Source organism: Alosa pseudoharengus, unplaced genomic scaffold, assembly GCF_046254945.1.
Source record: "Alosa pseudoharengus isolate Yale_2024_CS ecotype anadromous, Long Island Sound unplaced genomic scaffold, YU_APseudo_1.1 YU_APseudo_1.1_scf_6, whole genome shotgun sequence".
Lineage (NCBI taxonomy): Eukaryota > Metazoa > Chordata > Actinopteri > Clupeiformes > Clupeidae > Alosa > Alosa pseudoharengus.
In genome coordinates this window covers 5,007,099-5,034,825 of record NW_027468848.1, presented here as the reverse complement: position 1 = coordinate 5,034,825, position 27,727 = coordinate 5,007,099, and the positions used below count along the sequence as shown (strand labels likewise).

Here is a 27,727-nt window from a genome sequence, read left to right as displayed (position 1 = left end):
TGTTTTCCTTCCCCGAGTGCTGAACGTTTTTCTGTGAATCTGAAACGGTCAACATGAAATGCAGCAGCACGAGGCAGCTTGTACAGCACGTTCTTTATTAACAAGATTAATACAAACCAAAGCCAATTACAGAAGACATTCCAAAGCTAACAGATCTCTCATCAGAAGGTTCATATATTTGCTTTGATGTTGTGAATCACATACGTGACCACAAATACATGGAAAAAAAAATAACAAAATCAACAGGATTAAAATAAAAAACAAAAAAAGGATTCCATCCTTCCTTGGAGAATCACATATTTCAATCTTCAATATGACTTAAAATACATCTATTATTACAACATGATACAAATTGAATAGAAATATTCAGAATGGCGATGCATATGTGGTCATCTCCTGCCTGTCTGGCCTCTGCCTCAGTTAGAGGTCAACGCGTCTGAACCGTTTGTGACTGTAGTGTTGATTTGGTCAGGGCCCTTCTATACATATCATCATCATCATCATCATCATCATCAATTCACCACTTTTGGTCTCTAGAGGGCAGCTAGGGGGTCATCGGTAAATTCTGCCTCTGTCCAGTACGGTCTCTGGCGATCATCCTTGCCTGGTTTTAGGATGACGCTCTATTTATAAATACAGAATTCTGGATTCAATGGTCTTCGTAATAAGGCAACAGAAATGACGTCATCAGAAGGGGACAAATAAAACAAACGAGGGTGATATGGCGAGCTGGGGTAGGCCTCATGCAGGTGGGACATGACGTGGGCCTGAGATCTCTGCAAGACACACACACACACACAGTGTCTGCTCAACACCTTCTGATCCTTTCTGATTCCCATCCTCATTGGACACACGCAGCCATCTTCCTACAGCAAGACCGCTCACACACCTCAGGCACACACACACACGTCTCGTCTCTCACGCCACACACACACACACACACACACACACGTCTCGTCTCACACACCTCATGAGTCATATACACCACTGATGCTACAGGAGCGCTCACCCACCCACACTCCGTATGCTACAGTAACACACACACACACACACACACACACACACGGAGTGACCAGAGCATGCCCAGACAGCAGGAAGCAAGAGGTTTAGAGTTTAGGACTAACATTCATGATTAATACCAGTGCGGGGGGGGGGGGGGGCGTCTCACGCGGTGCCGACGACCGATTTGGGGCTCGTCCTGCCGCATCACACCACACCGCATCGTGCTGCTACAGCAAAGTGCAAACACTCAGTGGGCCTCCTCAGGGGGAGGTGTCTTCATTCATATATTACTGGATCTGTTACAGGAGTACACTTCTACTTCTCCATCACAAAGACTTTTATTTTGCCTGTGCTCCTGCAGGCCTGCGCCAGAGGGTTAAAATACACTTTAAAACACAAACGGCTCTTCAGCGATGCCTGCCTGTCTGTCTGTCTGTCTGTCTGTCTGCTCTCCCAACCCTCCCCCCCCCCCATCCTCACCGCCAGAATAAGTTAAGCAAAAGGTCTTACAAAAGAGGAAACAAACAAAAAAACTCAAATAAAAAGGAAAGACAAGCCACTCATGCCCCAACAACACTGAGGACTCCAGGTTCATCTGATGCACACCCCCCTCATACACAGACACAGACAGACAGACACACACACACACACACACACACACACAGAGAGAGAGAGAGAGAGAGAGAGAGAGAGAAGCCTGCTGACAGTGTGTGTGTAAGAGAAAGAAAGAGATTGGGGGTTGGAGGTCCAGAAAAGAATAAAACAATATCCTCAGAAGTCTGTAGGACTTTCCGCCGCCCATAGAACTTCAGACAGATAGGACGTGTGTGGAGCGTGTGTGTGTGTGTTTCTGTGCGTTGTGTGTTTCTGCGTGTGCGTGTGTGTGCGTGTGTGGAGGGGGTGAAAGGATGCTTGTTTGTGAGGGCGAGTGCGTGTGTGTGTGTGTCCCTAGCAGCTGCAGCCCTCCTTCTGGGAGGGGGTGTCGTTACCCAGCCGCCCCCCCTGTGGTGCCGAGGGCTTGTGCTGGACGCCCGACTCGGCCGCGTTCAGGTCCAGACTGCCGTCCTGGATGTTCTGGTAGATCTTCTTAGCAGCTTCCAGGAACGCGTCCTCCACATTCTCCCCACTGACGGACAGGACAGGACAGGACAGGAGAGGGTCTTTAGCGTCTCATAACCAACTCAGGCCAGGAGATGATAATATTAAATACGGAATGCAATCACTCACACACACACACACGCACACACACACACACACACAGACACACACACACAGGCTTTACTTACGTCTTAGCACTGGCTTCTAGGAAGAGTAAACCTGCAATGAGACACATAAGGTCATCAGCAACCGTAGCAACAGCAACCGTAGCAACAGTAAACACAGTAACCCACATACACCAACAGCCAATGAGATCATGGGAACAAGGGGGCGAATCAGAGGAGGCAGAAGCCGGAACAAACAACCAATGAGAAGATCTCCAGGAGCCTGGTGGGGTCACTTTGGCCACAAGGGGATTGGTGTGTCCAGGCCAGACAGAACGTGTTAATGGGGATTGGTGTGTCCAGGCCAGACAACGTGTTAATGGGGATTGGTGTGTCCAGGCCAGACAGAACGTGTTAATGGGGATTGCTGTGTCCAGGCCAGACAGAACGTGTTAATGGGCATTGGTGTGTCCAGGCCAGACAGAACGTGTTAATGGGGATTGGTGTGTCCAGGCTGGATGGAACGTGTTAATGGAGATTGGTGTGTCCGGGTCAGACTGAGAGTGTTAAGGGGGATTGGTGTGTCCTGGTCAGACTGAGAGTGTTAAGGGGGATTGGTGTGTCCGGGTCAGACTGAGCGTGTTAAGGGGGATTGGTGTGTCCGGGTCAGACTGAGAGTGTTAAGGGGGATTGGTGTGTCTGGGTCAGACTGAGCGTGTTAAGGGGGATTGGTGTGTCCGGGTCAGACTGAGCGTGTTAAGGGGGATTGGTGTGTTAAGGGGGCTTGTCCACTCACCGTTCTCCTCAGCAAACTGCTTGGCCTCCTCATATGTGACGTCCCTCTGCGCCTCCAGATCTGCTTTATTACCAATCAGGATGATGACCTGGACACAGGGACAGTCCGTCACACACACACACACACACAGCACAGGACACCCATGCGCTACACTTAGAATGTTGGGAAATGCCTATGACTTTCCATCTGGACAAAGCCAGGTTTCCTCCACAAAATGGCCGCTGCAGTCAACTTTAGGACAAGTAAGCTAGCACATTTGATCCCCCACAGTTAATGTGCGTTTAGTGGCAGTACCATGTTTCATGAACACTGATAGCACAGCATTGACCTTTTTGTCAATTTGATGCTCTAAAGGCCTGTGGCTGGCTGTGTGTCTATGTTTCCATGGTTACTCACTGTGTTTGGGTTGGTGAGGTTTCGAGCATCAGTCAGCCAGCTGCTCAGGTGGTTATATGTGCTCCTCCTGCAGGCCACACAAAACGTTCACACAACATTTCAGTGCCACTGTGCATCTCTGTGTGTGTGTGTGAGTGAGGCTGTGAGTGAGGCAGTGCGTGCGTACGTACGTGCGTATATATGTGTGTGTGTGTGTATCAGATACCATCAAAGCTCCTAATCTGTCTTCGTAGTAGTTGCTATTTAGCCTGGAGGCCAGGCCAAATTTAACTCTGCCCACAAAATTTGAGGGAAATTTGGTCTGGACTTGCTCCATGGACAAGCTTCTATGCCCGTTCGGGAAGCTTCTATGCCCACATGAAAACTCAGCGACCAATCAAATGGTCTGTGTGGGCCAAGGGGGCAGGCGAACGTTCGAAGAGCGTAGACACAATGGGCAGATCTGACACTATAGTACTCATGCTAGCCATTCCATTGAACCACATTCATTTTGGCGCCACTTTGACATCAAATAACGTTACAGCTGAAGCGTTTTAAGCCTTTACATGAACCTTTTCTATTTCCGGAGAAATACAACATTGTGTGACTGGCGTCATAACCTTGTAACTGACTTTTCGGCTGAGTAATAAACTTTTTTCCGAAAACAATGCTATTATGGCGTAATTTATGTAATGAGCATGCAACCAGAGGGTTAAAGTGTCGCACAGGAGCAAAGTAACCGTATTCTCTGGATAAGATCCTCTCTTTTACTGTCTATGATAAGAACCATAGACATGCAGGCAATCTGGGGGGGAAGCAGAAATTGCTCAAATCTGATGACCATCAGTATACTGCTACTGATGACTACTCTGAACTTACTGTCCTGCTCTCTCTCTCTCTCTCTCTGTGTGTGTGTGTGTGTGTGTGTGTGTGTGTACCTGGTGATGTCATAGACCATCAGCGCTCCTGCTGCTCCCCTGTAGTAGCTCCTGGTGACGGCTCTGAAGCGCTCCTGTCCAGCCGTGTCCCAGATCTGGAGTTTGACCTTCTGCCCGCTCACCTCCATGATGCGCGTGCCGAACTCCACACCGATGGTGTGAGGGCAGTCCGCCATGACTGCACAGCAACAAACAAACAAACAGAACAGCTACTTATAAGCATTGAGAGATAGAGGGAGAGAGAGAGGGAGAAAGAGAGAGAGAGGGAGAGAGAGAGAGAGAGAAAGTCCTACTCACACTTCTTCTCTGTGAACTGATGGAGTAAGCAGGACTTGCCCACGCCCATATCCCCTGTGGAGAAGCACACACCCACACACAAACACACACACACACACACACACACACACAATGTAAGAACATCACATAATGCTTTGAATCCAATCAACAGAAGGTAATCAGCAGCAAACCGCTTACACTTGCAGATCATATGTGTGCAGGACCATAACCATGGTGACAGCATCATGAGTCATGACAACGCATTTGAGGAGAGGTCACTTACCGATGATGATATATTTAAAAATGTAGGAGTAGTTGTACGGGGCGGTCGTCATTTTGGATTCTAAAAGAAAAGAAACTGTACCTTAAAATTCCATTCCAGACAACCAATTATTCAAATAACAATACAAACTTTACAGCCCATAGAAATATACAGAAAATAAAAACTACAGCCCATATAAATATACAGAAAATAAAAACTACAGCACGTAGAAATATATTTATACAGGAAATAAAAACTACAGCCCATAGAAATATATAAATATACAAGAAATAAGAACTACAGCCCATAGGAATATATAAATATACAGGAAATAAGAACTACAGTCCATAGGAATATATAAATATACAGGAAATAAGAACTACAGCCCATAGGAATATATAAATATACAGGAAATAAGAACTACAGCCCATAGGAATGTATAAATATACAGGAAATAAACAGAAACATTCTTCTAGTGTGTTGATCCTGATGGTGATGCTCTGTGCACAGCACACACCAAGGCTACAGAGCAGAGCAGCATGACAGCAGCAGATGCTGGTGGTTTAGTCAACATGACCCGCAGTGGAAATGGAGGCGTTTCAGCAAAGTCCATAGTTTCAGTTTCACACACGAGCACAGTCAGGACTGAGCGGAACCACAAGTGAAGGCTGTGACGAGCAGGAGCTGTGTGCTAATGTGGCTAATGTGGCCTGGGCATGCTGAGTCCAGGAGTCTCCCGTAAATCCACGAGTCCTCATACTTAAGCTAGTCGTTTCAATCATACTGAGAAATGTTCACATCACCACATTTATTCAAATACTCACTGAGAGTGAACGGTTTGCTGTTAATAATAATAAAGTCATTACATTGAATTGGATGTCATTAACACCACGTATACTATAGGCCTAATAATAATAATAATAATAATAATAATAATAATAATATCACTGATCTGTATTATAAATGTATAGAAATATTTGTTTAGCTCAAATCAATTGTCTTGTATGTTGCTTTGGACAAAAGTGTGTGGGAAATAAAAAAATATAAATAAACAGAAATAACTCCCTGCGCACCGTAAACACAACAGGTGCAGGACGATGGCAAGAAGGTTGAATGAAAACAAAACACTGCACACTGCACCTGATGGGATTTGGGGAGCTGAGCTGGGATATGAACAGGGAGAGCCAAGAGGTGCAGCAGTGACAGTAACGGCTTCTACACACAGTTGCATGCGTTGCAGTGCTGGAGACGCATCCCATTCGCTTTACATGGGCTCACGTCATCCGTTGCCCAACTAAATTGTGGGTCCGTTGCGTCGCGTTGCTCCCGTCGCTCGCGTTGAGAAGTTCAGCTGTTGCTGCACCGACAGACGGCACCGGCCAATCAAGCCAATCGACGGACGGCACCAACCAATCAAATTACGGTTATACTTCAAGTCATTTGCATAGCTACCATCGGGAACACCCACTGACATGCGTTGACGGAACCGTGTGTAGAAGCCGTAAGTGTGCTGGAGTCAACAATGGGATATCAGATGCCGCTAGCACCACTGCATGCACAACAAGCTGAACAACAGGGGCATTAGAGGTAGCAACTGGGGCATTAGAGGTAGCAACTGGGGCATTAGAGGCAGCAACTGGGGCATTAGAGGCAGCACAGGAAGGTGGCGAAACCAACCAGGGGGGTTTCCAAGCACCACACACTTTAGCTAAACGCATCGGCTGAATTAATGAACGAGCGGAGCGCACATTTAAATGTGTGCTTAGCGTGCTATTAATGTCAAACCAACAATTAGGTATGTTCTCATGTAATGTACAGATTTGTTTTCATGTAATGTACAGATTTGTTTTCATGTAATGTACAGATTTGTTCTCATGTAATGTATAGATTAGTTTTCATGTAAATATACAGATTTGTTCTCATGTAATGTACAGATTTGTTTTCATGTAATGCACATATTTGTGTTTGTGATGTACAGATTTGTGTTCATGTAATGTACAGATTTGTGTTCATGTAATGTACAGATTTGTTCTCATGTAAGGTACAGATTTGTGTTTGTGATGTTGGTGCAAGGTGAAGTGTTGCATACACACATTTACTTATACTGTCTATTCTTCCTCCGTAAATATTAACCTCAAATAACCTCACAATTACACCCCTGAAATCATAAAGAGGAGGGACTGAACCCCAGGCAGCACTGCAGGAGGAGTGACTGGGTAACGGCTTCTTTGTAATCTCCCTGACTTCTGTGGGTCTATGCTCTGGACACTTTGGACCATCAGCCCTGCGATCTCCAGACATGATATGAATCGACACATGACAGGATCCCATGGGCCTGCTACAAAAGGTCTATGTGCCCTAGAGTGGCCATAATGAATGGTGTTTAACATTTCTGAGTACACCACCATGTTTTCAGACACGATCAAGCATGTTTTTGACATAAATGCCAGCTGAGTGAGTTACCTCTCCTCTAGTCTACTTCCTCACAGTATAGTTCTGGGAATGACCAGTCTATGGGAAGAGTCATGTATTTGAGCAGCGGGAAGATCATCATGTGTTTAAGTGTTTCTGTAAATCCTTATTCAAAGCAACGCCTCAGATAAATGACAATGTGCCTGCTTCTCTTCTCAGTGAGCTCTATTGGTTATTGTAGCGTTTCAGGCCTGTAGATCTACGACTTGTTTGCTAGCCATGCAATAACTGCCAGGTGACGTAAAGAAATCAGGCTATCGCAACAACATCTAACGGAACGACTAGATCTACATGTGTCTGACCTAGTAATTTTTACTTAAGGCACAGCGGCAGCAGTAAACACTTGGCCTGTCTGTCTATTTCCTGGTCAGTTCCTGACAGTCATTAGCTTGATAGCCATCAAGCTAGTTATAAACTTCAGAGGCCCGTGTGCTGAGCAATATTTCCAGTCAATGTCAGTCTGTCTATCGTAATCCAGTTACATAGTCGGATCTTGCCTTTAATCCGCGAAATAAAAGATAAATCACCCCGAACTGATGTCACTTCCCGTTTTGTTTTCTAGCTACTCTTGATAACATTAGCTAGTGTGCAGTCCACTGCAGTGGCAGCTAATATTACCTACCTTGCTTGATACCTTTCTCGAGTCTGAAGTTAGCAGTGCAAAAGTAATGACGTCCTGCGTGTGCCGAGTTAAGTTTGCTGATGAACGAGGAGTTAATGTTTACATGCTTGGATTTACTCAGCAACGTCGTGCATTGATCACCACAACGTTTTACATTAATAAGGCCGAAAGGGTTAGGCCATCAGGAAAGCTAACCGGATCGTTAGCTGACGTTATCTTGTCATGTCTGGTAACTTAACGTTAGCAAACAGAGAAGGCCAGTGTCCATGCCATCTGGCATATCCTCCCTGAATGTTGGGGGTGCTTTCTTTACACGGATAGTGTATCAATAATAAACTGCTAACTTAGTTCCCGACTTATTGACTTTGTCATCGTGCCATCTAGCTGATAGCTAGCAATGCCAGCTCATTTAGCTAATGTTAGCCCACTAGCTAGCTATCCAGCTAACTAACGTTAAATGGGGAAAACGCTCAAGCCTAAGGATCAATAAAGCTCCCGTATTTGCAGTAGAACTTCATAGGAGGTATTCTCTTAATGTACAATATGACAATTTGTCAGACTTACCCTATTGCTAGGTAGGTGGGGAAATAATGAAGCCGGCTCGGATAATCAGCTGGGCAGATAGAAAACACCTATGCTAGATGCTGCCGTTGACATGCGCGTCACTTCTGCGCGTGTCCGCACTACCTTCCGTTCACAGCATCAGCCTGGCCAGCGCAGGCAGGCGCGTACACGAGCAATGGCATCACCATGAACCCGTCCCAACAGCGTTGGTTAGGTTATTCAGAGCGGGCAATCACGGCTCAGAATTTCACAATCCGAATACAACGAGTGTTTAAACAACAATTTTAGCACAACAACATAGGGTTTTCGACTTTTGCCAGAGACGCAACCAGGGACGTGCACAGGGGGGTTGCTCAGGTTGCCCGGGCAACTGCCCATATACCCTTCTTGACTCGTGTGGCCCTTCCAATCTGGAAAATAAATAAATAAATCGTACAATGGATGCAGAATTTCACATAGGCCTAGATAAAAAAAAATCGCAAAGCCTCATTCACTTCCATTCGGGCACCGAAAGTGAAAGTCAGTAGGGGAAGGGCAAACTCTGTTTGTGGCTTCAGCGCTGCACGCGACCAGCACCTGACCTGAGCCTGCATAAGCGGCCCTAGAAGGAGATTGTCGGGGTTGTCGTATGAGACGACTCAACGTTGTCGGAAAAGGTGAGTTTGTGATGTATAACAAACGAACGATCATCGTCATCAAGTTTTATGAAATGAATTACAATCTTCAGAAATCCAGGCTGAGTTAGCCTAAATAATCAGACATATAGCTTGCAGAGAAGCAGCCCGTTATCACATAGCCTATAGGCTACTATTTTTTTTGGTAGGCATTAGGCAAACTAATGTAAGCTACGTCTATGTCTGCTGATAGTTAGTTTCTCAAATTTCGGTTTAGCAAGAAGAATGAATGATGGAAGTAATGCATCACATTAATTATTTTATTTAAAATGGTTAAATGCCTAAATCCTATCCCTAATATTTTGGGTATTGTTTGAAGCCAAGATGCCCACTGAAAAGAGTCAGATTCAGGAGAGGGAGAGACAATTCAGGGAGGCAGCAATCACTGCAGGGTTGGCTGCGAAAAAGCCAACCAGGAGGTGAGACAGAGACTTTGCACTGTGATAAAGATGACGACACTGTGTAGACGAATTGATTAATTAATCAGACTCATATTTTAGCCTACTAATGGCAATGTTTCATAATTACATTACATTTAAGATGAGGAGCAGTCACAAGCCTCCAGACTATGTGAGGAAAATGTGGACCAGGAGGAGGCACAGAGGACAGGAAGTATCAAATATCAAATATGAGATGAGAGTACCATGCTAGAAAGTACACGTTTAAAGAGCTGCATGCTAAATAATTGTAATCTAAAGAAACATAGGCTATTTTAGAGGTCATTTGAAAGATCTTGCCTGAGCAGAACATAAATACCACTAGTGGGCATTAAAATAATGATAAGTTAAGGTGATTGAGTGCTGTATTTCAGTGTTTTACATCTTTGTGTATATATTTTAAAAAAGAAAAAAGATTCTCAGTCCTGCATAGCCCGTGAATTGTTTTTTTTTTTTTTTGGGGGGGGGGGGGGCTTCAGGTCAGAGCAACTGCCCCTCAAAATTCCTGTGCACGTCCCTGAACGCAACAACACCATTTCAACCACTGTGCAGAAATAGGCTGCTGGCATTTCAACAACGTAACTGTTTTTTTATTTATTAACCATTTTCATGTTTCTTCCCTAACTAAATTCAAATGGATATTTAAGCGTTGCAATGCATACATCTGGACTTGTTACAGGACATTTTGAGCTTTGCTTTATCGCCTCCCTCTCAATCCCAGTCCTGACTGGGTACCCTCTACCCTCACCGCCCTCACAAACCCACACATCGATTCCATAAAAGGTAGGTATTCAGATAAAAGCCGGGGAAGCTTCCATATCTTAGCCTACATACCGCATCATTGGGTTATTCTTGATTTAAAGATGTGGAGCAATATGCTAAGTCAAAACACCACAGCACGGTAGCCTACACCCCTAAAGGCATGGGCTGTGTTAAGCAATGGCTGATTCATCATCCAATGTAGTAAGATGTTTGCGCCTTTTGTGTAGACTACTCTCATGTCTTCAAATGCTGGTATTTTCCATGTGTGGTTTTCTCTGAGCTAGGGGGCGGAGCCGCCGACAGCTCCAGGTAGGCATATCTCGAAGCAGGAAGCTACCTGGTGCACTAGGGAGTCACCTCTCAAACTCTGTGGAGCTGTCAGTTTATCTCTCGTCTTTCACCAACTATTACACACCAAATAATATTTCCGAAGGATTGCCAGATAAGGTAGGTTATTTGATGCTATGATACTAACCTTCACGCTTTAACACTTTATTTTGGCAACACAATAAGACGTTAGCCTATGGATGTCTTTACCCGAGATAAACTTGAATAAATAACACCTGGTCTGATATGAATGTATCGTGCAAAATTGATGGACTAAAATACATGTCTGAATAATGTTTTTCAATGAGCAGTCGATAACAATAGAATCTCTGTAAAAGTGCAATTATGAGTCCAAGAAGAAGTGACTGTAGGTAGGCTATATTTTGCCTTTCTTTCTTTCTTTCTTTCTTTCTCTCTTTTGCTTCCTCTCAAAGTAGATTATGTGTGTGTGTTTTTTGTGGATTTGTTTTCAACAAAAATGTAAGATATCATCCAATCCCTAACACATAGGCTACATCTGTAGGCCTACTACATTTTTCCAAACACCCAAACGACACAGAGCATATATGAAAATGACAGATGGCGAACCTGAGTAATTAAAAGGGTGTGTGTAGGTGGGAGAGGGTGTCGGCTCAGGTGTCCTTCTCTTCTCTTCCCTTCCCTTCCTCCCTCTCTGTCAGGAGGGAGGTGCGGTGAGATCCACCTTGTGTGAACCACACAGCAGCCGCACACAATAGAATGGCACCCTGAGGGCATGCTGGGACTAATATCAGCCACCCAGCGGATCATATGAGCCGATGGGCTGGATAGCACAGCGAGTGCTACTTCCCCCAGCTCTGCTAGTCATGCGTCCCTCCCCTGCTGGATAAAGCATTGTATTCGGCCCATATGCACTGGCCTATAGCCAGCTTAAAGGCTGTGATGGAAGGCAACGTCTTGTGATGTGTATCTACTGTTTATGGCATACTTTTAGAGAACATGTTTCTGCGTGCGTGTGTGTGTGCGTGGGTGGATGTGTGTGTGTATGAGGGCAGGGATTTGTGCACATCATCTCATACTTTTAAAAACTAACGTGCGTACAATGTGTGCGTGTGTGTGTGTGTATGTTTGTGTGTGTGTGAGTGTGTGTGTATCCGTGTGTCTCCCTGCCCCCAGACCCAGTCATGGCGTACCACCCTGAGTTTGAGAAGGCCGGACAGGATACAGGGCTTCAGCTGTGGCGTATTGAGAAGATGGACCTGGCGCCCGTGCCCAAGCACCTCTACGGCACCTTCTTCTCCGGGGACGCCTACCTCCTCCTCAACACCATCAAACAGCGCTCGGGACACCTGCAGTACGACCTGCACTTCTGGCAAGGTCAGCCCAAAGCCTACACTTTTTACAGTCAGTTTATCATACATGATGGATTAAGCCTAGTCTAAAAGTCTATTTTAACATGGCTTAAGCCTAGTCTAAAAGTGTATTTTACCATGGATTAACCCAAGTCTAAAAGTCTATTTTAACATGGCTTAAGCCTAGTCTAAAAGTCTATTTTAACATGGATTAGACCTAGGATTAAGACTAAACCTAGTCTTAAACTTTGACTTTGAGATTTTTTGTTATTTTCTTTTAATCTAGTACGAGGCTTAATCTTTGTATGTGAGACTGTCTCAGTGTGTTTGGCTGCTTATACACGACTCCACTGCTGTTATCTCCTCTGTAAACAATAAACAATACAAACAGGCCCTGTGGCCCTGGACAGAGTTCAGTATCAGTACCTGTGTCTGATCCCACTCTGCATGCCTGCTCAGGTGCGGACTGCACCCGGGACGAGAGTGGAGCGGCGGCCATCTTTACTATTCAGATGGACGATTACCTCGGGGGTAAACCCATCCAGTACCGTGAGGTCCAGGACTACGAGTCCAAAACGTTCGTGGGCTACTTCAAATCTGGCCTCAAGTACAGGGTAAGCGTCGTCTCACACCAAGTTCACATGGTTCCTCCCTAATAGAAGTTAGGAATAGGAAGCATACTAACCAGTGTACATATACCTCCTACGATTCCTAACAGAAGTTCCTCTTATGGGAACCATCCTAACAGATGTTCCTCTTATGTGAACAGCAGTTCCTCTTATGGGAACCATCCTAACAAACAGAAGTTCCTCTTATGGGAACCATCCTAACAGAAGTTCCTCTTATTGGGACCAGCCTAACTAACAGAGGTGTCTCTTATGGGAACCATCTTAACAAACAGTTAACAGGGAAAGTTCTCTGTTGTCTGCTGTCTTTAGTGGCCAGCTAACAGGGGCCGTCGCTTGTACTGTATGGTCATCTCATGGGTTGATCGATCGATTCTTGTGTCCAATGGCAGAAAGGGGGAGTGGCCTCAGGCTTCCGGCACGTGGATGAGGAAGATGTGAAGCGTTTGCTTCATGTGAGGGGTCGTCGCGTCGTCAGGGCAACGGAAGTGCCCGTCAGCTGGGACAGTTTCAACCAGGGAGACTCCTTCATCTTAGATCTGGGAGATGTGAGGACTCACACACATACACACGTTATCATTAATATGATTCAGCTATAACACAGATCATAATTATGTGAAGCATATAGTTCAGCTCTGTCTGAATAATCATCTTCTGTCCAGGCAGACACTGACCCAGGCTATCAGTGATGTCTGATGATGTAGTCGCATAATCAAAACATCCACTAACATCAGGGTTTTATTCAGTGTTATATCTACCAGTGGTGTCTGATTTGACTCTATCCATTTGAGCAGGAGATCTACCAGTGGTGTGGCTCCAAGAGTAACCAGTTCGAGAGGCTGAAGGCCACAAATGTGTCTAAGGGTATCCGTGACAACGAGCGCTGTGGGCGGGCAAAGCTGCACATCTGTGAGGAAGGCTCAGAGAGCGAGAAGATGCTGGAGGTGAGACACACACACACACACACACACACCACACGCACACACACATACACCACACACACACACACAAACACACACACACACACAAACCACACGCACACACATACACACTCACCACATGCGCACACACACACACACACACTCACCACACGCACAAACGCACACACACACACTCACACTCACCACACGCACAAACACACACACACACACCTCCCAGGCACACCACAGAGATCAAACAGGCTGCATCCATACATGCAAATTCACACACACACACTAACCAACCCCACATTCCTGCAAGTTCTACGCTCTTAACACACACTTAATAAACCAACACCACACCTATCGAAAACATTCAGACAAACTACTGACACACTGTATGAGTCACACACACACACACACACACACACACACACACAGGTATATTACATCTCTCTCATTTATTTTGGCACCAGGCTGCATTGTGAAATCATCTCCTGCTGCCATGTCGTTCCTTTGCTTTCAGATTCTGGGGGAGAAGCCGGACTTACCAGAGACACACTCTGAGGACGAGAAGACCGACACGTCCAACAGGAAGATGGCCAAATTATACAAGGTTTGTTTGTTTGTTTACTCTCTTATCAAAACAGGGAAAAGATAGTTATTGATAGAATTGATGAAGTGCCTCATAGGCTATCCATAGAGAAGCAGCTGTTAAACATGTTTAATGTTTTTGCATCCTGATCGTCCCAAAGGTGTCGGTGTTAAACATGTGTAATGCTTTTGCGTCCTGCTCGTCCCGAAGGTGTTGCTGTTAAATATGTGTAATGCTTTTGCGTCCTGATCATCCGAAGGTGTTGCTGTTAAATATGTGTAATGCTTTTGCATTCTGATCGTCCCGAAGGTGTCGGTGTTAAACATGTGTAATGCTTTTGCGTCCTGATCGTCCCGAAGGTGTTGCTGTTAAATATGTGTAATGCTTTTGCATCCTGATCGTCCCGAAGGTGTCGGACGCCAGCGGAAACATGTCCGTGTCCCTGGTTTCGGGAGAGAACCCGTTCTCCCAGAGTGACCTCAAGCCCTCCGACTGCTTCATCCTGGACCACGGCTCCAACGGGAAGATCTTCGTCTGGAAAGGTCAGCTGGGGTCACACTCACTTCTTGATTCCCCTATGAAGTCACACAACTCAGGGTAGTCTATGGAGATGACCATTAACTCACATTGTTATGGTCAAGTACACTGACTTCGGCAAAGAGGGATACAGAGAAGACGTTTGTAAAAGGGGTTTTCGTTCCGGTGTGATACAGGGGAAGTATTGAAAGGATTATTACAGTATTACAAAGAATTACAAGGGAAGTATTGAAGTACTGGAAAATACTTTACAATAGCTTGCCTGACCCTTGTGTCTGAATGCAGCATGCAGTAAGCTAGTAGGCTGGGTCGTGCCCATGGGGTGCCCATAGTGACTTGTGTCTGAATGCAGCATGCAGTAAGCTAGTAGGCTGGGGCGTGCCCATAGTGACTTGTGTCTGAATGCAGCATGCAGTAAGCTAGTAGGCTGGGGCGTGCCCATGGGGTGCCCATAGTGACTGCAGAAAACATGCGCAGCTTGATGACATGTGCTGGCACTCTGCAGGAGCCAACATGTGTCAAATTGGGGGCCGCAGGTGTTTTTTGGAGCTTGAGCATAGGTCATAAAGAGAGAATCATCCAGATCCAGCCAGCATCATCCAAATCCAGCCAGCATCGGCCAGATTTTGTTAAATCTGTGCCGTGTTTTAGTTCCTTCAAAGGGCTTGGGTTTTGATTGAGTGCAAGCTGCCCATTGTTTTTGCTAGTCACTTTGTGAGTCTCAGGTGAGCCACACAGGTGAATACTCAAGTGGGGGAGGAGCTTGGTAGCAAGGGGAAGTGACCATAAATGGCAAAAGAGATAGAGGAACATCATACACAGTCCCTTCTGCCCTGGTGTCATGTGATCATGTGTTCTGTGTCATGTGATCACGTTTTGTTTGACGCCACGATAACAGGGAAGGACGCCAACCAGGAGGAGAGGCACGCCACCCTCAAGGCGGCGGAGGAGTTCATCAGCAAGATGGGGTACCCGCGGCACACGCAGGTGCAGATCCTGCCGCAGCACGGCGAGACGCCGCTCTTCAAGCAGTTCTTCAAGGTGTGGCGTGACCTGGACCAGACCCAGGGGCTGGGCAAGGCCTACGTGTCCAACAAGATCGCCAAGATCCCCAAGGTGCCCTTCAACGCCTCCACCCTCCACAAGTCTGCCGCCATGTCAGCACAGTATGGCCTCATGGACGACGGCACTGGAGACAAAAAGGTGTGTGTGTGTGTGTGTGTGTGTGAGTGTGTGAGTGTGTGTGTGAGTGTGTGAGTGTGTGTGTGAGTGTGTGTGTGTGTGAGTGTGTGTGTGTGTGAGTGTGTGAGTGTGTGTGTGAGTGTGTGTGTGTGTGAGTGTGTGTGTGTGTGAGTGTGTGTGTGTGTGTGTGAGTGTGTGTGTGTGTGTGTGTGTGTGTGAGTGTGTGTGTGAGTGTGTGCGTGTGTGAGTGTGTGTGTGTGTGTGTGTGTGTGTGTGAGTGTGTGAGTGTGTGTGTGAGTGTGTGTGTGTGTGAGTGTGTGAGTGTGTGTGTGTGTGTGTGAGTGTGTGTGTGTGTGTGTGTGTGAGTGTGTGTGTGTGTGTGTGAGTGTGTGAGTGTGTGTGTGAGTGTGTGTGTGTGTGAGTGTGTGTGTGTGTGTGTGTGTGTGTGTGAGTGTGTGAGTGTGTGAGTGTGTGTGTGAGTGTGTGTGTGTGTGAGTGTGTGTGTGTGTGTGTGTGTGTGTGAGTGTGTGTGTGAGTGTGTGCGTGTGTGAGTGTGTGTGTGTGTGTGTGTGCGAGTGTGTGTGTGTGTGTGAGTGTGTGTGTGAGTGTGTGTGTGTGTGAGTGTGTGTGTGTGAGTGTGTGTGTGTGTGTGTGAGACCAGTGAACATCTCTGTATTGCTGAGCTGTCTGGATAACGGCCCTGTTCTTCTCTAAGATCTGGCGCATTGAGGGGTCCGAGAAGGTGCCTGTGGATCCGTCCGCCTACGGTCAGTTCTACGGCGGGGACAGTTACTTGATCCAGTACAGCTACCGACACGGCGGACGACAGGGCCAGATCGTCTACAGCTGGTGAGTCTGCAGGGGCCACTGGGGGTGGGAAGGTTGGACAACGGGGGGTCTACATTCACACTACTACCTTTTCATTTGAAAACTTAACACCATCTGCGTCCTCACACACGTCTTGTGCAGAGAGACTGAGAGAAGAAAAGGGACTTACATGAAACAAACACGTTTCCATCAGGGGGTCAGGATTTGAAGGGATAGCTTCAGCCACTTAGCATGGCATTTGGCCGCCGACATTTTTGAAAACATGGCGTTACATGGTTGCAACTTCCGGCACCAGTTTTTACATGCTGATTGGTAGATGACAGCTCATGCACGAGTTTAGTGTTGGGCACGAGCGTCCTCGCGCGTCTATGTTGGTTTGCGTTTCTGGAAGACGACAAATAAAACAACTAACTACTTGGATTAAGCTACTGATACTTGACTTAATGCCTACATGGTTTAGGCTGTATTACCGGACTTTGTGTAAATAAAAGAAAAATGTTAATGTTGTCATATTAGGCTATATTTGCCATATATGCGGGGTGCCAAGTAATTACCTTAAAGTAACTGACTATGACCATACACTTTGGCAGATGCATAGCAATGACCTATATCCAATTATTAGCCTACTCATTGCGTTGTGTATGAAGACTATTTTAAAACGCACAGGCTGTAGTTCTGTAGAACGCAACGTCTGGATCATGTAACCTATGTCTCCCCAAGTGTTTTAAAACTAAACAAATGTCAATGACTTATTTCGTTTGCTTTCTTGCAACATTGACATGATTAGGCTATGCATTTGATTTAAATGTTCAGGCTGCCAGTCGAGGCAAAAGCCAAATGTCCAACAACAGTTGCAGACTCTATGCCTGCTCGAACCACAATACCCGAGGGATGTGCGCTTCTATCGAAGTTTAACTTGCGTTGGCTTCATTTCGTCTGCCTGCAAATGTAGCCTAGGCTTAACAAGCTGCAAATTCACACTGGGTGCAGCAAAAATCCCAGCTATCCACACGTTTCTTACATACCATGTCTACTTAATTAATAGTAATTTTCGTTGGATAGCCTATTGCGTAATAGGCCTACAACCTGTCCAAATATAGTATTTAGGGATCATTATTTGTGAAGCCTAAAGTGACACAATATTGATTCGCATCGTTTATTATCACATATGAACATCACATTAAATAACCTAGGACTTCAGAGACAGGGCAAACTTTACCACCATTCCCGAAAATGTTATCTCAACCAATTAAATGAATTTGAGCTTATAACGAGGTGAAGCGCGTTCCCGAACAACTTCTTTTCCTCAGAGGGAATGTCCAATCTTCATCAACGACATACCGTTGTACCTTACGTTGTCTCCGTCTGTAACGTGGAATCTAATAGGCTAATTCTAGCTGGTGCCGGAAACGAACACCCATGAAACGCCATTTTCGTAAAGATGGCTGCGGTCAATTTCATGCTTTTTTGGCTGAAGTAGCTAGCCTAGCATGGGCCATTGAAATGAATGGGGGCGGGACTTAGTCACTCTCTCCAGTTATATATAATACCTCCATGGTTTCCATAGATACTAAGACAAACACTTTGCCACAGATACAGAGGTAAACATACTGAAGCTACTGAGACAAATATGTTTCCATAGATACTAAGAGACCAAAACATTAGCAGAAATACAGTATGTTTGCACTGACTGAGGAATTTACATGTTTGCTGGACTTCAATCTATCCAAAGGGAAGATGACACGTTTTCAGAAACACACACAGCCATGGGAGACAGACGTTTTCAGAAACACACACAGCCATGGGAGACAGACGGGATGAGAGGAGGAGACATTAGCAGGGTGGGGAGGGGGTCACCAAACAGATGGCTTTATGAGGATAGCGTTACCTCAGGGTCCTGTTACATAAGCACTGTTTACAGCCTCGCCTCAGGTGAGCGAGAGGCCTCAGGTGAGCCAGAGAGGCTTAGTAGAGTAGGGATTGAGGTGTGGACATACCTCACATATGACATCACCAGCAGACAACGCCCTCTTAGGGAAAGAACTAAACCAAACATTGACAAACACAAACAAACTAATCTAAACACAAACAAACTAAACTAAACTCTATCCAACTAAAACAAACACAAGATTTTATCCATGGAGATGACGGGCAGAGGCAGTAGTATAACTGGGTTTGCCAATTTGTGGAAATAATCTGGAGAGAAAACAGAGAGAAAGAGAGAGCAGGGCTACTTTATGAATTCATAAACTTAGATATGACAAAGGGCATGAAACAGAGAGAAAGAGAGAGCAGGGCAACTTCATGAATTCATAAACTTAGATATGACAAAGGGCATGAAACCTAATCGAGTCGTTATGTCCTCAGGCAAGGGGACGACTCGAGCCAGGATGAAAAGGGGACGTCGGCTATTCTGGCCACACAACTGGACGACGAGCTGGGAGGAGCAGCTGTGCAGGTGAGCTCCTCCAATCAAATTAGTCCGCTCAAATGATGAATGTGTCCTGTTTCAGGTGGATTGTATGAGCAGCCTGCTGTGATCAAATTACATAACACACATCCTGATCCTGTGTGTGTGTGTGTGTGTGTGTGTGTATATATTATTAAATATATATATATAATATTATTAACACCATATTTACCGTATACATATACATATACGTGTGTCTACGTGTGTGTGTGTTGTTGTAGGTGAGGGTGATTCAGGGGAAGGAGCCGGCCCAGCTGATGAGCCTGTTTGGGGGGAAGCCGCTGGTGGTGTACCGGGGTGGGACCTCCAGAGATGGCGGCCAGAGCCAGGCTTCAGACACGCGCCTCTTCCAAGTCAGGGCCAACTCAGCCGGCAACACCCGTGCAGTGGAGGTGAGACTCACAGCCAGCAGGGCGGCGCCAAAGGACAGTTAGGGGAGGGCTAAAGACTACTCACCGTCTAGATGAGGATGTGTCCGCTAGTGCAGAAGGATAACCCACAGACATGCTGAAATATGCTAAAGTTTCAGGCATCTTCCGCATTAGCGTGTCAATATGAGATATTATATTGAAAATGATAAAATCAGTGTACCAGTAAGTATTTTTGGTTTGTTGCCCTGGGCATGTTGTTAATAAATATAATGAATAAAAACAATTTGTGCCATTTTGAAAGCATCATGTCTTTACAGCATTGTTTATAGTGTGCACCTAATGTACTTATACAGCATTGTTTACAGTGCACTTACTATACTTTACAGCATTGTTTATAGTGCACCTAATGTACTTATATAGCATTGTTTACAGTTTACAGCCTTGTTTACAGTGCACCTAATGTACTTATACAGCATTGTTTACAGTGCACTTACTATACTTTACAGCATTGTTTATAGTGCACCTAATGTACTTATACAGCATTGTTTACAGTTTACAGCCTTGTTTACAGTGCACCTGCAGTACTTTACAGTGTTGTTTACAGTTTACAGCCTTGTTTACAGTGCACCTGCAGTACTTTTGCACAGAACTGTAACTTATCTCTCATTCCTCATCTCTCGGCCTGTTTGTTTGTTTGTTTGTGTGTTGCTAGGTGGAGGCGGTGGCATCCAACCTGAACTCCAACGATGCCTTCGTCCTGGTGTCTCCCTCCTCCTCTGTGCTGTGGGCGGGGCATGGCAGCTGTGATGTGGAACAGGGCGGGGCTAAACAGCTCAGTGAGATTCTAGGGGTGGAGCTTTCTGAGGTCACCGAGGGAGATGAAGGAGGTATGTTAACCTCAAACATCCTCCACACACCTACACACACACCATCCCTCCCTACAACACACACATACACACACAACAAGCCCTCTACACACACACCTACACACACAAGCCCTCTCTACACACACCTACACAGTACACACATAGACCCTGTAGTCTAGTGTCACATTGCCATAACTACTTTGCCATATCTTTTAATGGAATTCAACCCTGAGAGTTCCAAACACATTGAACATGACAGAACCTAACGTCTAAAGCACAATGCTCATATCTGCAGAGATCATGGGTGAAAGTAAAACCAACAGTAACAGGCACGCCCAACTCCAAAATTAAATTCCCTCTTAGGGAGCCAGTTCAAAAAAGACTGTGAAAACATGACAACTGCACTCACACATTAGCTCTTGAGAAAGTCTTTACTGGACCATGTCTTCAAACGTACATGCTGCTGATGGCCTAAGGCCGAAACGCTTACGTCTGAAGACATGGTCTAATAAAGACTTTTTCAAGAGCTAATACGTGTGAAAGTAAGGCCCAACACAATGGAGACTGTCATACATAGGCGGGGCGGTGGTAGTGTAGTGAAGCTGGGCTAGCAGTAGCCTGAACAGTTGTGGGTTCAATTCCCGGCTTCTACCGTTGTGCCCTTGAGCAAAGCACTTAGCCCCGAGTTGCTCTGGGGAAAGTGTAATCCCTTGTAATATAGTTGACATATGTAAGTCACTTTGGACAACAGTGTAATGTAAACACTGTTAAAAACTCTCCAAATGCTATTTCTTTACTTCTGCTTCGACAGGTGACTTCTGGGATGCTCTCGGAGGGAAGGCAGAGTATCGCACATCAGCCAGGCTGAAGAACAAGATGGACGTGCATCCTCCACGCCTGTTCGCCTGCTCCAACAAAACAGGAACGTTCATGGTGAGTCACCTCCAACAACAGCCCCCCCTAGTGAATATACATCATTATTACACAGACTCAGAGGACCTTTATTTTGCCATAACAAGGATTGTGCAGTGCACATACATCCTGTTACAGAAACATTTAGGGCTCTATTCTGGTGATCAGAAATGGATGGTCAGAGGCGCAAAGTTTATAGACATCAAAGGCGTGGCCAGTCCACAACCACTAATTTAATGGTGTGATTTTGTGATCAAACTCTGGGCGCAAAAGGGTTGTTCTTATGTTTCTTAATCTGTCATGGGTATGTTTTGGGCGTAACATCCTTTAAACCAATGACAATGACATCTGTCATTCCCTTTGACAGCAAGCAGCGCAACTTCGAACAGCGCATCGGTATTTTGAAACAGGGATACCTGTTTGTGACTAGCAGAGTATAGCCTACAAGCATCTGCACTCGTTAATTATTAGAAATCATAGGCAAAGTGAAACTAACTTCACCATGGTCTCACAGTCAATGATAAAACAGTTCTACACAGTTAATCACTTTCACTATTGACTGACAAGGGGAAACCATTGAAAACACAGCCTGAAAAAACACCCCAATAATATTCAAATGACTGAATACAAATCCTAAGGATATTTATCCTGCAGAGGAGTTGCTACTTACAGTACATCTTGTGACGGTGCATCTTCAGCTGTGCTTTATATGCGCCTTTCACTATAGACCAGGTTTTATCTTGGTCAGTGGCGTAATGATTTTTAGAGGGTGTAAGATGGCGATTTCCGGATCATGCGCCAGACCACACCATGTTGTTAATTGCCACAACTCTGGGCGCGAGGTTTAATAAAAGTTAGTGGAGGACTGCATGGCACTTCACTTCAATCACTTCATTGAGTGTAAGATAAGAATAAGCCTTGCGTCACGCTTTGTGTATCGGATGCCAGCTAGCTTAGCTGTGTGTGTGCTGGTAAACCTCACTCCCCGACTCCTCAAGAGTGCTGCTGGCATGCGAGCTAGTAGCCTGGGCTTTTAACTCAGCTGTCAGCACGCTCGCCCCCCGATCCGAGGTGCTGCTGTTCGCGGGTTCGAGTCCGGGCGTGTGCAGGATGTTGTTGTAGAGTTGTAGGTTGCATCCGCTCAATTCCATTTTCATTAGAATCTGAAACACTTCAGTGTCATTTTCGCCTCATCTACAGCATTTTCGAGCTCCTGGGAATTATTTGAAAACGGTGTCTTCCCAATATTCATTTGAAAACTCTGGCTTTGTGTTTTATGTAGAATAGGATAGAATAGAATAGAGTTGAATAGAATAGAATAAATCTGTAAATAATAAATAATGTCCACCATGGTCTTCCATTTTTATTTCATGTGGACAGCGAATCAGCAACTCCTGTGTGTGTGTGTGTGTGTGTGTGTGTGTGTGTGTGTGTGTGTGTGTGTGTGTGTGTGTGTGTGTGACTTGTTTTTCGGTAACCCCTGTAATTTATTTCCCTTTAGATTGAGGAGGTTCCTGGTGAGATGACTCAGGAGGACCTGGCTCCGGATGATGTGATGATCCTGGACACCTGGGATCAGGTAGGACACGAGCTGTAGGGTGGACACTAGCTGTAGGGAGGACGTTAGGTAGGACACTAGCTGTAGGGAGGACGCTAGGTAGGACACTAGCTGTAGGGAGGACGCTAGGTAGGACACTAGCTGTAGGGTGGACGCTAGCTGTAGGGAGGACGCTAGGTAGGACACTAGCTGTAGGGTGGACGCTAGCTGTAGGGAGGACGCTAGGTAGGACACTAGCTGTAGGGAGGACGCTAGCTGTAGGGAGGACGCTAGGTAGGACACTAACTGGAGGGTGGACGTTAGGTAGGACACTAGCTGTAGGGTGGACGTTAGGTAGGACACTAGCTGTAGGGTGGAGTTGCTGTGTGTGAGTGTGTGTGCTGATACCTGCTGTGTGTGAGTGTGTGCAGGGCCGGCGCTAGCCATTTGGGTGCCCTAAGCACAAATGCTTGGTGGCCATGTCTAAGGTGTCTGCCAAATTTGAGATTGAGGAATAATCGAACAGAGCACTGGGAGGTGGGGGAGGGGGACACCAGAGGGAGACTGAAGAGAGGGCTGCACAGGAGATTCACCTTCATTTGGTCTAGGCCTGTAGTACATTTGTAATGCTTGTGCATATTAACATGCTTTAGACATATTTTATTTTTTATTTATACTACTAGACTATTGTGGTGATTTTTCACGAACCAGATTTTTTGGTGCCCCCCCCCCCCCCCCCCAGGCACTTGGTGCCCTACGCGCAGTGCGTGATGTGCGTGTGCGGAGCGCCGCCACTGAGTGTGTGTGTGCTGATACCTGCTGTGTGTGAGTGTGTACTGCTAATACCTGCTGCTGTGTGTGAGTGTGTGTTTTCTAATACCTGCTGCTGTGTGTGAGTGTGTGTGTGTGTGAGTGTGTGTGCTGATACCTGCTGTTGTGTGTGAGTGTGTGAGTGTGTGTGCTGATACCTGCTGCTGTGTGTGTGTGTGTGTGTGTGAGTGTGTGTGCTGATACCTGCTGCTGTGTGTGAGTGTGTGTGTGTGTGAGTGTGTGTGCTGATACCTGCTGCTGTGTGTGAGTGTGTGTGTGTGTGAGTGTGTGTGCTGATACCTGCTGCTGTGTGTGAGTGTGTGTGTGTGTGTGAGTGTGTGTGCTAATACCTGCTGCTGTGTGTGAGTGTGTGTGTGTGTGTGTGTGTGAGTGTGTGTGCTGATACCTGCTGCTGTGTGTGAGTGAGTGTGAGTGTGTTTTCTGATACCTGCTGGTGTCTGAGTGTGTGTGCTGATACCTGCTGCTGTGTGTGAGTGTGTGTGCTGATACCTGCTGCTGTGTGTGTGTGTGTGTGCTGATACCTGCTGTGTGTGTGTTTGCTGATACCTGTTGCTGTGTGTGAGTGTGTGTGTGTGTGTGTGTGTGAGAGTGTGTTTGCTGATACCTGCTGCTGTGTGTGTGTGTGTGCTGATACCTGCTGTGTGTGTGTTTGCTGATACCTGTTGCTGTGTGTGTGAAGGTGTTTGTTTGGATCGGGAATGAGGCCAACGAGGAAGAGAAGAACGAGGTCATGACGTCTGGTGAGGAATATATATTGATGATATATTTTAATATCACACACACACACACACAGCTATGCTGCCCTACCTGCTCATCGCCATTCAGTGCCAGCAGTCGTGCCGTCCTATTTAAAGAAGAGCGGTCTGTACACAGTAAGGCTCCAAAAATGTAAAACACGTTATTCTCTCTTTTCTCAGACTGAAATCATGAACTGCGTATGTATGACACACCAATGGCCACTAACGTGTTATCGAAGGCATAATAGCATTTTGGCGTGTTTATCAATGCCATAACCTAACCCTAACCCTAGAGGGCGCAATATACTTGGCGTTGACATACACGCGGAAGTGAGACAATAAGTTGCGTGTATGTTTACGCGGCGTTGGCATACACGCTGATAGCTCAAAATGCACGCAGATAACACGCCAGTTATTTTTAAAGTGGGGTGTATATTTACACAAAACCATGATGCCAAGTTGCTTTTCTAACGGGTAACGTTTTGATCACAAGGATCTATCTCTCCCCTTAAGAAAAGAGAAAATGCTCTTTTTTCACATTTTGGAGACTAATATTGTACAGACCTTCCTCGATTTTGATAATGTTATTTTGTCTAGCACCAGAAAAGCCTTTTGTTTTTGTGGATGACCGCACACTTGGTCCCCCTATTTAACGAGTCTCTCTATTGCTCTTGCTCTTCACAGCATCCCAGTACATCCAAACGGACCCGTCCAACAGAGACCCCAGGACGCCAGTGGTCAAGGTCAAGCAAGGCTTCGAGCCGCCCACCTTCACTGGATGGTTCCTGGGTTGGGACTTTGAGTACTGGAGCACTGACCCACTTCAACGAGCCATGGCTGACCTGTAGATAATGTGACCCCGATGACCTTGACCCAACCCGACCTCAGTCGACTCGGAATCGGACACAGCCCACATCTGCTGCCGTTCTTTGCTGGATGTGTGGCGGGCTCTGACTCAAGGTCAACTGCTATATGGGACGGGGCCCGTGCAGTACAGGGTGTGAACAGGGCAGTGTGTGTGTGTGTGTGTCTCATAAAGGTGTTTTCAGGAGTGTATTTCAGAAGTGTCCTAACAGGTCAAACCAGAGCTTTAGACAAACGTACAATCACCTAGCAGAGCACCCCATTGAAGGTCACACCTGTACACCCAGGTAAGATCCCATGTCCAGTTCCTGGACTGCCTTTCTATTGCAGTAGCTGCTTCCTCACACATATAAGATCCCATGTCCAGTTCCTGGACTGCCTTTCTATTGCAGTAGCTGCTTCCTCACACATATAAGATCCCATGTCCAGTTCCTGGACTGCCTTTCTATTGCAGTAGCTGCTTCCTCACACATATAAGATCCCATGTCCAGTTCCTGGACTGCCTTTCTATTGCAGTAGCTGCTTCCTCACACATATAAGATCCCATGTCCAGTTCCTGGACTGCCTTTCTATTGCAGTAGCTGCTTTTGTTATGGTGCAGTGAGTACACACACATGCTGTTACAGAAACACTTGGTCTCTTAGTCCAGTGCCCGTCTCTTTGCCTGTTTCAGCATTTCTCACACTCTCATGCAGATGCAGAGTGTTGTAAGCAAAACTACAAAGCCTTAGTTCAATCTCAGCTGCAGTTATGAACTTAGTGGTTGATGTAAAACATCTCTGCATTAAAATGCTTCTTCTGATAGCCTGCGTCTCTCTCTCTCTCTCTCTTAATAAACCTGGGTGTGTTCTAGGGCAGTAAAAGTCATTAAGGGCCAGGGTACAGTAGCACCAAGGAGGGTCAAGGAATCACATCTGGTGTTCACATTGTGAGCAGGGGTAGAGTGTGTTGGTCAGTTCAGCCATTGGTTGGTGATCATTTGGGTCAGTGATCCCGCACACAGTCACAACGCAGGACTGTCTAGTGACTGGCTGCCATACCGCACCCACTAAACACCATCCATACTGCACCCACTATACACCATCCATATAACCCACTATACACCACATATAACCCATCCATATAACCCACTATACACCATCCATATAACCCACTATACACCATCCATACCGCACCCACTATACACCATCCATATAACCCACTACACTAGATAACTAGATAGATAGATAGATACTTTATTGATCCCCAAGGGGAAATTCAAGGGTCTCAGTAGCATACAGACATCACACACAACATGCACTTACAGCAGAAATGGTAAACATAAGTATAAGTGTAAACATATAACTAAACTCCACTGTACAGTAGAAGATAAGAAAACTAACAAAACTAAATACTAAATATACTATATAAATTAAATTTAAAAAGTTCAATGTGCTTGAGGGTGATCAAGCATAAGACGCTTGTAGTGACAGGGCCGGGACTGGTAAGGTGCTCAAGGGAGTGAGTGTCATGGTGAAGGTGCAAAAAGTAGTCCAACATTAGTCCAACAGTGCAAGAATAAGGTCTAGAGACCAGCATAAATAATATGGACAAATAGGAGAGTAAAGTATAATGTAGACAAGATAATATAAAAAAAACTGTCAGTGCAAGAACAGGTTGAGGTAATAGGGTTATAGCCATTCATTCATTCAGTATTGTAGCAGAAGCCTGACGTGATTGATCACGTGTGCTAATATAGCATGAAAAACAGTGTAGCAGTAAAACAGTAGTGAAAACATTAGGCTGTGGACATTAGTAAAACAGTAGTCAGTCAGTACTCAAACATGGAGAGGGTGGAGAGGCAGACAGACTAAGCAGAGAAGTCTATCTCTCCTCTTCCCTTTAGTGAAGCATTGAACAGTTCAATGGCCCTGGGGACAAATGACTTCCTCAGCCTTTCAGTTGTGCATGGCAGTGAGCGAAGTCTCCAGCTGATCAAGCTCTTTTACTTTTTAGTAGTGCTGACTCTACAGATGACATTCATTGTCCAAGATGTTGATCAGTTTGTTCAGGGTCCTTTTGTCAGATATTGAAGTGATGCGCTCCCACTACAGAGCCAGCCTTCCTTACCAGCCTGTCAAGTCGCCCAGCATCCTTCTTCTTTGTGCTTCCTCCCCAGCATACCACTGCATACACCATCCATACCACATCCACTATACATCAGCTTTATAACCCACTATACACCATCCATATAACCCACCATCCACCACATATAACCCACTATACACCATCCATATAACCCACTATACACCACATATAACCCACTATACACCATCCATATAACCCACTATACACCATCCATATAACCCACTATACACCACATATAACCCACTATACACCATCCATATAACCCACTATACACCATCCATATAACC

At 45.7% G+C, this 27,727-nt stretch overlaps 2 protein-coding genes across 3 annotated transcripts; one reads left to right on the top strand and one right to left on the bottom strand.

Annotated features, from left to right (window-relative positions):
• Window positions 1-1,530: 1,530 nt before the first annotated feature.
• On the bottom strand, window positions 1,531-8,619 carry LOC143106571 (ras-related protein Rab-14-like). The gene is made up of 8 exons (XM_076270899.1): window positions 8,510-8,619; window positions 4,873-4,932; window positions 4,611-4,664; window positions 4,314-4,491; window positions 3,397-3,463; window positions 3,001-3,088; window positions 2,289-2,319; window positions 1,531-2,128 (listed from the first exon to the last, which is right to left on the bottom strand). Exons 2-8 carry the CDS (start codon window positions 4,922-4,924, stop codon window positions 1,951-1,953), a joined length of 648 nt encoding a protein of 215 aa, XP_076127014.1. The 5' UTR covers window positions 4,925-4,932; window positions 8,510-8,619; the 3' UTR covers window positions 1,531-1,950.
• Window positions 8,620-10,134: 1,515 nt separating this feature from the next.
• On the top strand, window positions 10,135-26,117 carry gsnb (gelsolin b). Of its 2 annotated transcripts, none has more exons than XM_076270786.1 (18): window positions 10,135-10,198; window positions 10,300-10,403; window positions 10,667-10,829; window positions 11,865-12,065; window positions 12,500-12,654; window positions 13,059-13,214; window positions 13,461-13,610; window positions 14,110-14,199; window positions 14,588-14,720; window positions 15,614-15,918; window positions 16,613-16,746; window positions 19,093-19,183; window positions 19,417-19,587; window positions 20,279-20,453; window positions 21,244-21,365; window positions 22,846-22,923; window positions 24,392-24,452; window positions 25,142-26,117. In XM_076270786.1, exons 4-18 carry the CDS (start codon window positions 11,873-11,875, stop codon window positions 25,249-25,251), a joined length of 2,124 nt encoding a protein of 707 aa, XP_076126901.1. In that variant the 5' UTR covers window positions 10,135-10,198; window positions 10,300-10,403; window positions 10,667-10,829; window positions 11,865-11,872; the 3' UTR covers window positions 25,252-26,117. The 2 variants fall into 2 exon arrangements, with proteins under 2 accessions (XP_076126901.1, XP_076126900.1); XM_076270785.1 differs by having other exon boundaries at window positions 10,138-10,198; window positions 25,134-26,117.
• Window positions 26,118-27,727: the final 1,610 nt, after the last annotated feature.

Coding starts and splice junctions, on each gene's coding strand:
- gsnb (XM_076270785.1), top strand. CDS start 11,873: ATGGCGTACCACCCTGAGTTTGAGAAGGCCGGACAGGATACAGGGCTT. Junction 19,588..20,278: donor GCAACACCCGTGCAGTGGAG/GTGAGACTCACA, acceptor GTGTGTTGCTAG/GTGGAGGCGGTGGCATCCAA. Junction 20,454..21,243: donor CACCGAGGGAGATGAAGGAG/GTATGTTAACCT, acceptor CTGCTTCGACAG/GTGACTTCTGGGATGCTCTC.
- LOC143106571 (XM_076270899.1), bottom strand. CDS start 4,924: ATGACGACCGCCCCGTACAACTACTCCTACATTTTTAAATATATCATC. Junction 2,320..3,000: donor GCAGTTTGCTGAGGAGAACG/GTGAGTGGACAA, acceptor GTCTCATTGCAG/GTTTACTCTTCCTAGAAGCC. Junction 2,129..2,288: donor CTAGAAGCCAGTGCTAAGAC/GTAAGTAAAGCC, acceptor CCTGTCCGTCAG/TGGGGAGAATGTGGAGGACG.